A 15,490-nucleotide genomic window follows, 5' to 3' on the forward strand; every position below is an offset into this window, starting at 1 on the left:
AACTGTTACTTTTGGATCTATTTCGTTTCCATTCCTGCAGTTTATTCTTTAACCATTCCTTTTCTAGGTCACTGACTGCTCATGTGTGACTCAAAACCTTTGACCCAGTCATAAATTCCACACGGTTTTGTGTGTTTTTCAAAGTTTTTTCTCACCTTTGGTCTTATGCAGGTTCAGAGCACCGAGACCCTGCCCCACTGCTCACGACGCGGCAAGGCGCGTTTATTCGTCTAGTCCACTGTGAATTCACAAAGAAGCCACCGACCGGTAGGCGCAGCACGGCAGTCCGCGCCGTGCCGTCACAGTACTACCGAATCCCCCCCACCAAGTGGAGAGAGAAGCTCGACCGACCGAATCACCAAACCCATGGCGACGGCGGCGTGTCCTCTCCCTCACCGGTGGCTGCTGCTCCTCCACCTCGGCCTCCTCGCCTTCCTGCTGGCGGCGGCCCCGGCGGCCGAGGCGTGGACGGGGGAGATCCGCGGCCGCGTGGTCTGCGACGTCTGCGCCGATTCCGCCATCGGCCCCGAGGACCACGTCCTCGAAGGTCAGCTTCGCGAACCTCTCTCCTTCTTCGAATTTCATCTAGTGGCCATCCGCCCTCTACGCTGTTGTGGTCGCCGAGCTAGATTTCGTGCGATCGCTCCCGCGGATCTTGGTTCAGCTGTTTTGAACTCAAAATCAGGTGTTGGTTTACCTGGTGCAGGAGTTGACACGTTGAGCAGAGTGCTAAATTGTGATTGTACTGGAGAAATTTGTTTGTAGGGGGTTCTTTCGGTATCATTCCTTACAAATTTTATGTTCGAGTTTTTTTTTTTGCGAGGAATTCTGTGCGAGTTTTTGGTGGGATTTTTAGACTATGTTGGGCGTGTGGAAAGCGAGGATCAAACAGGGAGGTGATAATCCGTCGCTGGTGATCTGGAAATCGGACGTAGGTAAATTGAAGCGAATTCTATTTTTTGACAATCCAGGCTCTTGTCTTGGCCAGTGAGGAGCATGCGTACATGTTTACCATAGAGCTTAGCGAAGATTTTATTTGGTGAGTCCAACACATTAGCCACCATCTGTCGCTCAAACTGAAGTGCATCTATTTCTAGAAGAAAGAAAAGGAATTACCCCCTATCCTGGTCTATACATGTTATAGGAACGTATGTATGTATGTGCACTGGAACTGAAGTGCTTCCCATTGTGATCTGAATAAATCAAATCCCGAATTGATACTATACCTATCAAATCATTTGCAGAGACCCAGTTGAACTCAAATTAAATGTTGAAATTAACTCTCTACTTTGGGAAGTTACTTTGGAATCCTCTTTAAACAGGTTAATGGGACGTTTCATGAGTCTTCCTTTCTGGTCTAGGTCAAAGATTTCAGCGTGCACTGTTTTGGCATTTCTACCTTCTGTAACCAAAATTAGAGTTCTCGGTTCCTGAACAAGCTATTAGGAAGTGCTGAATATAAAAATGTAATGCCTGGTGCCTGCAATAGCACTTTGACAGATTAATTTCTCCCCAAGCTTGTCGTGCTTATATATTTCGAAGCTGGAGTATATTGTTGTAGCCTAAGTTTCCCCTACGTATCAACTACTCCCTCTTTTTTGGTATGTCAGTGTGCAGCCATCATGAGCACAGACCAAGGAAACCTAAATCTAAGGAACAGTTGATGAGAAATGAGCATGCATATCACTACTAAGTGACATGCTGCAGCCACTTATCATCTTCTAAAGCATTATAATTACAGTAGGTGTAGATAGTGCAGACATTGCATTAACTGTGCACTATTGATCAACGGACATTTAAAAATGAAACAGAGACACCTGAGGTCAGCACGGTTCCAGTGAAACCGAGGAAACACTTATTACTTATGAATTATGATGGGAGGGGAATGGAGATGCCTGTAAAATATTTTAGATGCCTTTGGAATGTTTAGATAATCTGCGTGCATCCAGTGGCAAGTCTGTCAATTGCATGCTAACGCTAGTCCTTCCATTGCCACACATTTAGTCACATTTGCGATTTATGATGATAATATGTTGAAGTTATGATAGGGAGCTTCACGTCTACACCAACATCACGTGATCATACAAACTTAAATTTCTTTTTATTTTCAATTCCCCAAGAAGATCATTGTCTAGAACCTTTTAAGACATGCAGGACCATCTTTCATATAAGCTGTTTAATGTTTTTGTTATATGTGCCATGCATAGCGTCCAGTTCAATGTGCACAGAGTTGATTGATGTAGCTTCAAGTGTGAACAATCCATCTAGATGGACTATCTGTGCAATTATTTCGCAACATACTAAAGACAAACTTCAGTCTTTGCTCATCAAATAGAAAATCCATAAAATTGTTAGAAATCTGAAAAGATCTAGGTTCTGGTCCTGTCGGTTGATGAATCAGAATATGCATGAACACTAATGAAAAGAAAGTAAATGAGCCAGAAAGAAGTTTCAGTATGCACATATTGGGATGCGTTAACTTGTAGATTCTGCTGAATTAAAATGTTCTCATCTCACTCTGTCATTAGCATCTGAATTCGCTTCACTCCTCCGAACTATCATCTCCTCATTCTGATTGATGGAGCCATCGAGGTGGGCATTTTGTGCTCGCTGTGATCTATTATTCATAGTCGTCGTCCTTGCCACTACTGGTCATTGTCTTCTTTGCCAACTTTGCCGGTTCAGGCACCGCCACCTCGGTTGATTAACCCCCTGCCCCAAGGTCCCACCTGCTCTGGTGCTCCCCTCTGGTGCCGCTCTACCAGCCTATGCTTCCAATGATGCCCTCACTGGCTTCAACGTCACAACCAGTAGTAGAGGCAGGAAGAAAAATTAGGTGTGGCGGACTTTACACAAGGAGAAAACCATGTACAATGCAAACTTAGTACTCCAGAATACTATACATAATTATTTGTGTTCAACAAGTAGTAGTAAAAATCCAAAAGCAAAGTATTGGCATAAATTATATGGACTATATGCTATATATGTTGGCTTCTGGACAGATTTTAGGTGTGGCAGCCGCCGGACCTTGCCGTACCGGTGCGTCCGCCACTGGTCACAACTTTCTCCGCTAATGCACACAAATTAGCACTGCGTATTAGCTCGATTCAGTGAGTCCTCTTACTTTAAACATCATATTCTTCTTTTATTTGTGCCTTAGTCGTCAAACTGTACTGATATGCTCCTCTTTTCACTGCTGCAGATTGTTCTGTGGCATCACTACAGGCACAAATTTGGCAATTCAATCACCATATTAAGAATAAAACTGGAGAAGGATAGGGGATTGGCTTCTGAATTAACCATTTAAGCAATTTAACTATGAGATCAACAAATTGAGTTGGAGAAAGATAGAGAGTGGCTGTTGGATCAACCAATCAGTAATTCAAGTACTCATCAACAAATTGAGTTGAAAATGCGAACAGGTTTATTAGCGCTGGTACTAGTACAGTTTGCAATTATTGGTTTTGGCATCCCATTTTGTCGATCATGCTTGACCAGATAGCTGAGGGGTAAACCATCTATTCACACAGGTTTTGGCAAGTGTATGAAAATTTAAGAAAGTTTAGATGCTATTGAAGTGGACCAAAATTGTTCATATAAATCTAAAGTGCCGATCTTTGTGTGCTACCAAAGACCCAAACCAATTTGTTCTTGATATGTTGAACCTTTACCTTATTTCATTTAGCTATCTTTGTTTGGATTGGTCATTGTGTTAGCGTGCAATCGAAGTTTCTGCGAAATAGTCTTGTTGCTCAAGTATTTCTTTGTGTCTATAGGTGCTGAGGTTGCTGTTCTCTGCATCACGAAATCTGGTGAGGTCATCAACTACCAGGCATTCACAAACTCCAAGGGCATCTACAGCGTTGCAGAGACGATGCCGGAGAGCGACCGGTGGGAGTCATGCCTGGCAAGGCCCATCAGCAGCTTCCACCACCATTGCACCAGGAGAGGCGATGCACACTCTGGGGTCAAGTTCACGTACAACAAACTGTCAGGGAACTCGCACAACGTCAAGACATTCCTATACAAGCCTGTCAATGTTCCTCTGTACTGTAGCTAAACGGGGCGCTTGGGAGGGGAAAAAAAGAATACTATGATGGGCGTAAGATGTGTACAGGTAATATGTTGGCCAACCTATATGCTTTAAATGATGCTCGTCTAGAGCTATTACTGATCGTAGCCATTAGAAGGGATATGGTGCTGTATGCTTCATGACTGAATCAATTTGTGTTTTTGAGCTATAAATAAAAATAAACATAAGCTGAATGCCGAAGAGTATTGATACCGTCACACCAGACCTTCCCCTGTATTAGATATTTCTTTACTCCGGTAATAAGTTAATTTTTTTTACCCGAAGAAAAGCAGGAGAGTCTCCTACTGAGAATATATTAAAAACCACCACAAAGTTACATATTGAAACAAGTAACCGGCAGAGAAAGAGCGCACGCGCGCGCGAGGGCCACGTCGCTCGGAACTGTTCATTTGCGGAAATTACGTTCTGTTGCCACCGCCAGGTACTGTACAAGCGCGAGAAAATTACGTACTGTTGCCACCGCCGCGCGTTGTACTCCCTCAGCGCCCTCTCGCCTATCAGCCTATGCCACGTCGTGGGTGCCGGCCTTCCTGACCTAGCCGCCTCCCAGATCCGGCGCTGCTGCCTCGCCGTCGCCCCCTTCCCCCTCCCCTCCTCACCTGCCGTCTCCCAGATCCGGCGCAGCCCCACCCCAAGCTGGGACGGATCCATGGTAAGAAGTTCGCCGTCGGCCGTCATCCACCCGACCGTCGCCTGTCGTCCACGCTGCCGTCGATCGTCGTACACGGTACACCTACCTCTCCGTCCCCGTCCTGTCTACATCTTCTGACCGCGCCGCCTTTCGAATGTACGGCTGCTTTGCGTCGCCGACGAAATCCATGGTGCGGACGAACTCCAGGTCATCTCTCTCTCTCTCTCTCTCTCGGATCGAGAGAGAGAGAGGGAGGGAGAGAGAGAAATAGCAAAAGTTGTCAGGTTATCCACTGTTAATCCTCACCTTTAGTTTAAAGCACGATAGATTAATTATGAGAGAGAGAGAAAAGACCAAATGTGTGGCCAGAAAGGTAAGGGTAGATAGGATGGGGGTACAGCCTCGGCTTTATCGCGGGATGTGTTCTTTTGTGGTTTTGCTTACACGAAGAAACTACTCGTCCCGCAGCACCGACTTTCCTTCTCCCTCTAGAATCTGTTGTTCCATCACATCATCTCCTAGAGGTGGTAAAAAAGCAATTCCATCGATTTGACAAACTCACACACTATCAAAGAGAATAGTCAAGAAATTGCTTTAGCTAGATCCTTGGTAAGTATTCCTTCTAGCTATTCACATACACACATGGACAAAGCAAAATTTGCTCGAGGCAAATGGCGTGAATCATAGGAAAGACTAAACAAAAAAATCTCAAGTGGTTAGTGTCGTGTGTGAGAGCACGGACACCGGGAGTGCGAGCACCCCTTTTAGTTAAGGTAGTGTGGCGCGAGAGCGCTCTGAACTTCACCAGTGAGGACCTCGACTCCGTTCGTTTTACCCCGGTTCGGGCCACCCGAAGGTGTAATACCCTACGTCCTGCTTTGAGTTTGTATTGATTGGGGGTGGTTGGATCAAGAAGGTTACAAGGAGTGGCCGGAGCGGCGAGCTCAAGCATATTCTACGATGGCCCGAGGAGGAGGGAGGAGAGATGCTACTCTTCTCCGGAGGCCGGAACCCCTAACCCTGCTCCTACCACGAGCTTCCTGTGCCTGGAGTATCCCTGATGCCAACCTTCTTGGTGAGGAAGCCATGGGCCTAATTTATAGTTCAAGGGGACACCAAAGTGGCGGACAAGGTCACACGCCGTGCGTGCTGCTACAGGAAGAACATTCTCGCTACAAGACGAATAAGAAGCTGTACACCTGCACTGCGGCTCTTTCCAAAGTGTATTGTACCCGGCTTGGGGCACAGAGAAGCTTTAGGCCCTATCAGGGGCCGAACTGGTGATAATCTTGGCGCAGGAAGGACGCTGGCCGGTCAAAAGATAAAGGCAGGCATGCTACACCCAGCCTGCAGCCCTTTGTGGCGATGGTCATGCACGCAGTCGCGCAGTCCCGAGGGCATCTCTCGGCGGGCAGGCACATACCGGCCCGGGCTTGTGGGCGCCAAAGTAGGCACCCGGGTCCTGTTGAGGTAAGCAGTGACACATTCTCTTCCCTGGCATTGGGCCAGACGCCCCTGATGCAGCACAAGGTTGTGGAGGAGCAACTCCATCTTGCTGCTATAATATAAACAGCACAAATGTTGAAGGAACCACTTCAACGTGCTGCGCTAGATATCGCTGTAGGGGCGGGGATCTGCCAAGAGTTTAATGCAAACTCCTAACACACAAGATCTAATCCAAGATTTGAGACAAAGAACATGAAGTGCTCTTTATTGATAGGTAGTGGTACATAGTCTGCCCCAAGATAGAGGTGTGGATCTCTATTTATAAGCCTCATGAGCCTGCACTACTTAGCTCTACTTAGAACTAGAAGCTTCTAGGGAACACTACTCAAAGCTAGAAAAATATCCTAGTTACAACTTATAGTAGAACACTTTAGAAATTACCACAACAGTTATGACTAAAAGACAAGTTATTTAGAATATAGTATAAGTGTGTAGAAGCCTTGAGAGATCTGACTTCTACATTTATTTTATTTTGGTTTTCTCTACTGTCTCTCATTAGCCTCCGCGGACCCCTAAGCCCCAGGGTCCGAGAGAAGAGAGCGGTCAGAAGGTTTCCGCGAAGGCATTCCCTGGATGGCGGTTCCCGGGATACCCCCTCCCCGTGAAGCAATACTCTGATTGGGTGGGGCTGCGGCCCGTGCTCCCAGGGTTCGGGATACTCCCGTGTTCCCGGATCCGACAGTTGGTTTCTTGTGGTGGAACCAGATTTAAGTTCTAGGCTTGATGTGGGTGCTCACATTTTCTGATTTTAGGGTTTTACCGGCGTTGTTTTTTCGGTGGGAGTGACGTACCGATAATTTGCCGGCTCAGTTGGTACTCATAGGGGTAGGGTGTGTGTGCCTGTATTCATAGGGGTGTTTGTGAGCGTTTGTATTTGTACTGTGTTTCCTCAAAAAAGGGAAAAGAAAAATTTGCTTGAGGCAAATGATGCAAATCATAGGAAAAACGAACAAAACTTGGTGATTTAATTCCCAAGTTGATGTAATCCCAAGGGATCTCTTTACTTCCATGTAAGCAAATCGGTATATGGTTCCCCATCTCGTGGTTCCCCGCATCCCTTGTTTCTTCTCCCCGGCCACAATGGATGCAACCCCGAGGGATCTCTTTACTTCAATGGTTCAGGACCAGGCGAGCAGGGTGAGGCACAACATAATCGTTTTTTATTTCATATTTGGTCATTTGAAAACCTGAAGCCAAGTATAGATTTGCTCCCAAACGTGGGACTTTAGTTCATGACTTTATTGGAGCATAAAATCTGAAGATAGTTCAAACACATAGGAAATCGATAGAACAAACAATTAAACACATTAGACATCACCAGAACATTGAGAAGGTCCACATGCCGCATATTTGTAAGTCGGAATAAAATACGTTTGATTTGTGTTCAGCCGTGTAAGGGCAGAAGTAATAAGAGATTTTCCGTGCCCACGAATACTATGATGCAAAGCGGAATCATAAGAACAAAACCTGGTGCAATATGTCAAATAAAATAATATGTGATGAAAAGTTTAAGGAAAACACGAATACTCAATTTAAATTGGAGTTAATTTTGAACTCTGATTTATTGATGTTGCATCCATTTGAAGAATCAAATTACATAGAGGATTATTCGTCCACCATAACAATATGTCATCTCCATCATTTTGGTGGGAAACAACAGGTCCACAAGATTACTTCTAGTTTGCAGATGCAACTTGGACCACAGTTGCTACGTGAGCAACTTATCACAGGGGAACATTGCCATGCGGATGCTTTTGTACGCGGGGATTGATCGGTTCCATTGGTTTTGTCAGCTCCATCTGTGCACAAACAATAGAACAAAATGATCACATTCCAATCATTCTAATTATGAATTACCCTGATTCACTTCGATTCAGTTCAACATCCAAATGTGTACATAAACCATTTGGAAAATAAGACGACCTTTCAAGAGAAAAAAAATTACACATACCTGATATGTTAATTGATGCATCACAAGATAAAAATGTTACAGACATGACTATCAATGTTGCCATGCATAGTAACTTCATGTTGACAAGGGGTGCCATGAGGAACGGTTGGATGCAGGTTTTTCCCTCCACTATTGTTCCTTTGGTCAAAAGCGCCGCTCAAACTACCTTCCTTTCAGAAGTGTTTATAGGACGTCTTCTATTCTTTCAGGCATTAATGACCTCTTCAAACTTAGTATGAACATTATTGCGCACCAAAGATGTACTCCATTGTTTAGCCAAATTGACTCTAGGAATTAATTACTCCTCTTCATATATTATTACATTAGTTAGGCAGATCATTAACTATTACCCTTATGTGGAGTATTTGATTAACTTGTTTATACATGTTAACCAAATTTGATACTGAGAAACTAACTATGATTTTAGATCTATGGATCCTTGCTTTCTAAAATAAGAAGTTTCGATGAGTTAGCCCATTGGATTATGATCTACTACCTCCGTTCCTAAATTCTTGTCGTGATTTTAGTTCAAATTTGTACTAAAACCACGACAAGAATTTAGGAACGGAGGGAGTACTTACAATAATGTTAGGTCTGTAATGATTAGTTAGTCAATGTTTGATGTAGGAAAAAAATTGATGTAAGGGCATCATATATTTTCTAAAACTAGAAGTCCAATATGATGTGCTCTTATCTTGTCCACAACTCAAACATGGATGTACTCTTGAATTAACTTAGCCTACCCCATGATTTAAAATTTCAAAAAAAAAAATCGTTACCCCTCGAAAGTAACGAAATTGTTGAAAATTATTTTGGGAAAATTTAAGAAAAAATAATTAAATTTAACATATTTAGATTCTATGTTGTTGTATATAAAGACAGTCCACCCGGTTAGCAATAGTGTGCATGTCCCACCCTATTGCAAACAGGAAAGGCGGGTATCTTCCAAATGACCTACATATAGATCACCATTGCCTAACAAAAGAACAATACTAATAACTTGTAGCACTTGAAACAAGCTTTAAGGATGAATGCTCATTACCAATATTTAAGAAGAATGATTCAATGATACATCATCTTGTTCATGACATATTTAGCGAAGTTCCTGTCAAAAACTAAAATTAGCACCTCATGAGCTATCTTGTTTGCCACCATAATAAATTAGTTCTCAACTTCCAGTGAAATTGTGCATGGTCCTCCTTTCCTTTCCTAATTGTAGGGCTTTCACGTAGAATATCACAAAATTAACAAGATGGATATTATCCGATCTGACCCTCGCGGTTGCATTGGCTTGTGTGGGTCAGGTGTGCCAAGTAACACAATTAGTTGATATAGGATATATGCATAAGGTACTATGGGTAATATTATGTGTATTTATGTACTCACATTGATTCTCATATTGATATACAATCAGTCAATAAGTGAAACCATCTACTCATGTCTTTTAGTCCGTTCGATCCATAATAAGTGACTCAGATTTAGCACAAAGCTAGTACAAACTTGTACTAAGTGTGGGACACTTATTATGGATTGGACTGGGTATAAATTTTTGTGTGTATATTATACCCTTGTATTGATGCATAATACTTGATGAGTATGTATATGTCGCTGATTGTAGTCTACGATCATAGTTGGTTGCTAGTAGATTGGTACAGTATGTAATGTGACTCCATTGCAATGTCCTGCCCATTAAAATTCTATGAGATTGTGGTTAGACCAATTTTGTTTGATTGAACACAGGTAAAACAAAGGAATTTGAAAAAAAGATTGAAGTGGATGAAAATTTTCTTAAATGTAGGAAATCGTTAGGAAAATTTCTCATAGGATGCAATGCTACAAATCAAACAACTCATATAGGAAACAATCCTAAGGATTCAAATCCTCCGTAGTTCCTACGAAAATCATTGAATCAAAGGGGGACGAAATCTGCAATTGCCAAATTGGTACGATAAGAGTGTGTTTGGTTGATGAGGTGAGGGGATGGGTCGGTTCCAACCAGATTTTATGGGTGGGACGAACCAAAATTTTTGTTTGGTTGACGTGGGCGGAACCAAACAACTTTCGTGTTTGGATGGCCTGCGCAGACTGAACAATTATTTTTCTTCTTCTTATCTCAACGTGCTCGTCTTCCTCCTCCAGCCGATTCTCCCTCCCGTTCCGCCACCAAGCTCCCATCTCTCTCTCGAGTCTCTCGGTGGTGGCCTCCCCCCCTCCCCCCCCCCCCCCCTCTCTCTCTCTCTCGTATCTCATAGGCCCGCCCCCGCTCGCCGTTGGGTTCGCGCTAGAGGCCGTCGCCCGATCGCAGTCTTCTCCGTCTCCGGCGCCGGCGCCATCCCCTCGCTGGCCGTCGCGCGGCCGCTCGCCGTCGGGGTCACAGTCTTCTCTGTCTCCGGCGCCGCGCCAACGCCTCGCAGGACCGCCATCGCAGCAGCAGCTGCTGCCTCTCTTCTGCGTCTCCGGCGCCACTGCCTCGCTGGCCGTCGCGCCGTCGTGGGGTCGCGGTAGAGGGTCGTCGCGCCGCCGCCTTCGGGATCGGACGAGGCTGCTTGAGGCCCTCGCGGCGCCGCTCGCCGTCGGGCTGGAGGCCGCCGCCATGGGCCTCCTCCTTCATGGTGGTCTCGGCCGGGGCGGAAGCGGCTCGGAGGAAGCTACTCAGGCGAGGGGCGGAGGCGGCCGGAGAAGTGCTCCGCGGCGGCGCGCTGCTGGTCCCGACGAGGGCGGCTCAGGCGAGAGAGGGAGAGCGACAGAGACGAACGAGAGAGACGAGCGACTCGCGTGAGCAGTGTGGTCCGGCCAAAAACATCGACTCACACGAACCACGTTTTGGGCCTCTTTTTCGATCGTGGGTCGTCTGGCCCCTAAACCAAACACGGGCAAAAAACGTTTTGGGCCATTAGGCACCGAGCGGGGTGGCCCGGACCTTCTGAACCAAACACATCCTAAGGATACAGCTGGACACCACATAAACCTGAGTAAATAGTGTATGTCGCGAAATATGGCAGGGTGAAGTCCCTTCGGCGCATTCCACCTTAAACAACCGCCTCTTCTTCCTCTTAGGGCAAACCCTAACTCTATCTCATCGCCGCCGCCGCTGCCGCCGCCCATGGAGGAGGCCGAAGAAGAGAGCCGCGACTGGTCGGAGATGCCGTCGGACGCGCTCTCCGCAGTGCTTGCCAAGCTGGACGTGGCTGACCTCCTGACGGGAGCTGGGCTGGTGTGCCGCGCGTGGCGCCGGCTTACAGCGACCGATTCCACGCTATGGCGCCGTGTGGACATGAGCCACCATGGAGACCTCCTGGAGACCGAGGAGGCTGAGGCCATGGCCCGCGCCGCCATCGACCGCGCCGCTGGCACCGTGGAGGCCTTCTGGGCCGACTCCTTCGTCACTGATGGCCTCCTCCGCTACCTCTCCGACAGGTAGCCCCCTTCTCCCTTTGAGGCCTTGCTCGTTTGAACCCAATCCCCACCAATCCAGAGGGAATGGCAGGGATTGTGGTTCATTTCCCCCCAAATCCATCCCAAACCAGAGGGAATTGTAGTGAACCGAACAATGCGAACCATTGCTTTATCATGGACCTAGAATTATGTTAATAAGAGATGCTTGCATCTGGAGATGGGTGAATTAGTCCAGGATTAATATAATATATGTACTATCCAAAAAACTTCTTAGTAAACTAATTTTATTGGATGGAGTAACCTCGAAGTAAAATGCTGAACACACTGCTTGAGTCTCTAGTGTTGCACCTTTGCGTGACTCGATGTACCCTGCTATATTCTCTCTAGCTCATAGCTTTGGACTGGATAAACAGTGAAGCAACATGGAGTATGTATACAGAGTAGCATATTGAAGGTTTGTTATCACGGAGGGGACTGGCCTGTTCCCAGTAATCTCAGTGAAGATCAGGATTTCTAGGACTAGTTTAATGGGGGTGTCAGTGTGTCATTTAAATCCAAGGGACTGGTGAGCATCAGCATGGATTCTTTACTTCACAGGGGAAAAGGTCATCTGAGGAAAAAAAAATTGGCTTGTTTCCAGCAAACTATCATGGTCCAGGAATTTTACCGAGTCCCTATTTTTTCTTCAATCGGCTCTATTAAAACATCTTTTTTATTTTGTTAATCAAGAAAATGAATATCCTCTAACTCAACTCTTGTTGTAATGATTTATTTTCTTGTCTTGGTTCTTTATTGACTGTAAATGTGAAGTTCAGGAAACAAAAATAATCACTTAGACCCCAGTATTTGTAACCATAGGAAACAAAAATAATCACTTGGGCTCGCATGGTGAACACGCCGTAATTGAAATTTCTTTAGTAGATGATACAAAGTCACAATAAATGTGTAGATTGGCTCTTTGCTGCTGTAGTGTAACTGAGTGACTTCTATTTGCTCTTTCCTGTCGGTGGTCTTCCCCTAAAGGTAGGCAGCTTGACCACACAATCTACACATACAGATCTTTGATTGAGGCATGATGGAATTATGGAATTTTTCAGCCAATCCTGACTTTCGTAGCTTGTCGGCTCTGAGGTTCATATTCTTGTCTTGTGCATGCAAACTTTTCTGTTGATCTTCTGATAATTATTTCGGGTTCATGCATCTTCCAGTACCTTGCTCTTGTTCCACATTTCTCTCCTGTATTTGGGTTATCCAGAAAGTTGCAACGTCCAGAGCTTTCACGTTGTTATCCAGTTTCTTCAGAATCCATCAGAATCTTTCTGAACTAACTGATGTACTTAAGGATGAACATTAGGGCGTGTTTCATATTTAGGAAAGATATCTATATGTTACATAATTTTAAATATTACTGTAACAAGAACCTGGTGTCAAGTGAAGGGTCTGACTTAATGCGCACATCATGCCCTCCGGTATTAATCTGCATTAGCGAGTAGTAATGTTTTTAACAACTATGCAGTTAAAAGATAAATACGTAAGTACGTATCTGTTCAGTATCTGATTGTTGTGGTGTTGTTACAGGTGTTAATTTTCCCTCTGTGAAGTAAAACTTGTACGCTGGCATAGCTTCATAGTCTTGTGCTCACCAATTTTGGTAAATGTAGTGCTAGTAAGGATTGATACTTTTTTGTCGTTGTTTGTTGATCTCTTGGTGAATGCAAACTGTTTGCTCAAGTCAAGTAAACTGAACCTACTCTTATTGATTTATGTTTTAATGTGCTGGAAGTACCAATTTTGATTTCTACTTGTTACTAGCTCCAGCAACATTGAATTGATAACTATGCTGAGATGGTGTGTATTTCTACTAGAAGTTTGGTTCTTTGTCTTCGTCCTTATGATTTTTCCAGATGTGATTCTTATAGTTCAGACATAGTGTCAAGTCATGTGGTATTTATTTTTAGAACTGCATGTTGAAGTTAGTGTGCATGTAACTGGAGTTACAGATTTATTTTTTAGCCGATGAATATAACAGCATAAGTTTTATTACTTTGACATGGTTGTTTCAATCATTCTTGTTTTTCAAGTGATACTCCTTGTTATGAACTTAGAAAGCATTTTTGGAATAGTCTAAACGTTTGGAGGCATTAATAACTTACCATGTTTGCATGCAGAGCATTCAAATTGAAGAGCCTTCAACTCAGTTTGTGCGATACAGTATCTAATGAAGGGCTGGCAGAGGCAATTAAGGGCTGTCCTCAGCTCGAGGAGCTAGAAATTACATTCTGCTCATTGTTTGGCAACGTGTGTGAGTCAGTTGGCAAAGCTTGCCCACAACTGAAAAGCTTTAGGTTGAACGAGCGCTGGACTATTCTTCAAAGGGAGTTTGCAGCCTATGAGGGCATGGATGATGACACAGAAGCATTAGGGATTGCTAACAATATGCCTGAGCTCCAATACCTTCAGCTGATTGGCAATAACTTAACAAATGATGGACTGATGGCAATCCTTGACCATTGCCCCCACATTCAATCCCTTGATATACGCCAGTGCTACAACATCCAAATGGATGATGCTATGAAATACAAGTGTGCTAGAATTGGAAATCTGAAGCTTCCTCATGACCCCATCTCTGACTTCAAGTACCGAGCTTACATTGCCAGCAGTGGGGCTTACTCTGGTTCTGATTTTGAGGTCGACATGTACGACGATCTGCTGGATGTGGTCACAGATGATGACGATGCTGAATTTGATGATGATATGGACGATGTTGATGACGCAGGCTCAGAATCTGCCATGTATGATGATGTATTTGATATGTGAAGGAACTGTGACCGGGACTGGATTTCACTGACGCGCAAAGAACCGTTGGCTGAAATGATGTGGTATTTTCCTGTGTTGAAATTCTGGATGTTAGGTTCGCTTATGTAGTCAATGTTGAGAACTTACGGGAGTTCACCTTATGTTTGTCTCTTCCTTCTTTCCACCCGTTTATACCAGAAACTGATCTACTCTCTTTCTGGGAGACTACATTGTTCGATTATGGCCATTTTCTGACCTGTATTGTGCTGCACATTTGTGACTTGTCATGGAATAAAATTGTTTGTAAATAAAGTATGTCTACCAGTGTTTATGTGAACTTCTTAGTGCTTGCACCCCTTAGGCCTTAGGTCTACTCAATATGTTCAATTGTTGAGAAATTTTTTTTGGACGGGATAGTTCCAGTGTTATAAAAAAACCTACGACTATCACCGAACAGTTAACAACTGAGACACGATTACCTGATGGCTCCATGATAAACTAGTTATGTTACTAAATCTGGCGGATGCCTGATCAAGGATGACACCGAGGCACGATATTTGTTGACACCGAGGCACGATATTTGTTGACGAGGTTCGGCTAAAGGCTACATCTTCAAGGCATGACTACGGGCGCTCCTCCTCCTATAATACCGCAACACCGGCCAACCTGGGCGCCAGCTCCTCCTGTGAGCCTATTGCTATTATGTTGTCATAATCTCTTTGGGATACCCCATGGTGCCTTTGTATATTAGGCCCGGGTTATACGTGTTCGATTCCAACACCTAACCTTCCGCTAATTTCAAGTCCAACTGTAACCTACTCATACACATATTTTACACATATCTCAACAAACTCCACATTGGCGAATATGTCCTTCGCCACCTTGAAGCCGTCATGCACGAACCTCCATGTACCTTGGACTTGAAACATCAATCATGAGTTCCGCTGCTACTTCTTTGACATCACATGACTCCACCTGCAACAGTAGTCCCTTCCTTTTCATTAACAGTCAATGCTCTCGCGAAAAATAAGTTCCTCCACACTCCCGCCTTGTGCTCCTAACTTTCCGAAGTATCCTCTCAACGCCATCACACACCGATCATAAAGTCAACATAGTC

The 15,490-nt window shown here is 44.5% G+C and overlaps 2 protein-coding genes across 2 annotated transcripts; both read left to right on the forward strand.

The window, feature by feature from the left end:
- The first annotated feature begins 239 nt into the window (after positions 1-239).
- Positions 240-4,278, forward strand: LOC100832351. Its single transcript, XM_003572865.4, has 2 exons — positions 240-547; positions 3,777-4,278. Exons 1-2 carry the CDS (start codon positions 367-369, stop codon positions 4,058-4,060), a joined length of 465 nt encoding a protein of 154 aa, XP_003572913.1. The 5' UTR covers positions 240-366; the 3' UTR covers positions 4,061-4,278.
- A 6,863-nt stretch (positions 4,279-11,141) lies between these two features.
- LOC100835419 (putative F-box/LRR-repeat protein 23) lies at positions 11,142-14,710 on the forward strand. The gene is made up of 2 exons (XM_010235866.3): positions 11,142-11,598; positions 13,746-14,710. Exons 1-2 carry the CDS (start codon positions 11,285-11,287, stop codon positions 14,392-14,394), a joined length of 963 nt encoding a protein of 320 aa, XP_010234168.1. The 5' UTR covers positions 11,142-11,284; the 3' UTR covers positions 14,395-14,710.
- The last annotated feature ends 780 nt before the right edge of the window (positions 14,711-15,490 follow it).

The sequence above is a fragment of the Brachypodium distachyon genome, chromosome 3, assembly GCF_000005505.3.
Source record: "Brachypodium distachyon strain Bd21 chromosome 3, Brachypodium_distachyon_v3.0, whole genome shotgun sequence".
Lineage (NCBI taxonomy): Eukaryota > Viridiplantae > Streptophyta > Magnoliopsida > Poales > Poaceae > Brachypodium > Brachypodium distachyon.

Excerpts from the sequence above, each read along its gene's own strand:
- LOC100832351 (XM_003572865.4), top strand. The coding sequence starts at position 367 with ATGGCGACGGCGGCGTGTCCTCTCCCTCACCGGTGGCTGCTGCTCCTC. Across the intron at positions 548-3,776 it reads CGAGGACCACGTCCTCGAAG|GTGCTGAGGTTGCTGTTCTC; the intron begins GTCAGCTTCGCG and ends TTGTGTCTATAG.
- LOC100835419 (XM_010235866.3), top strand. The coding sequence starts at position 11,285 with ATGGAGGAGGCCGAAGAAGAGAGCCGCGACTGGTCGGAGATGCCGTCG. Across the intron at positions 11,599-13,745 it reads CTCCGCTACCTCTCCGACAG|AGCATTCAAATTGAAGAGCC; the intron begins GTAGCCCCCTTC and ends GTTTGCATGCAG.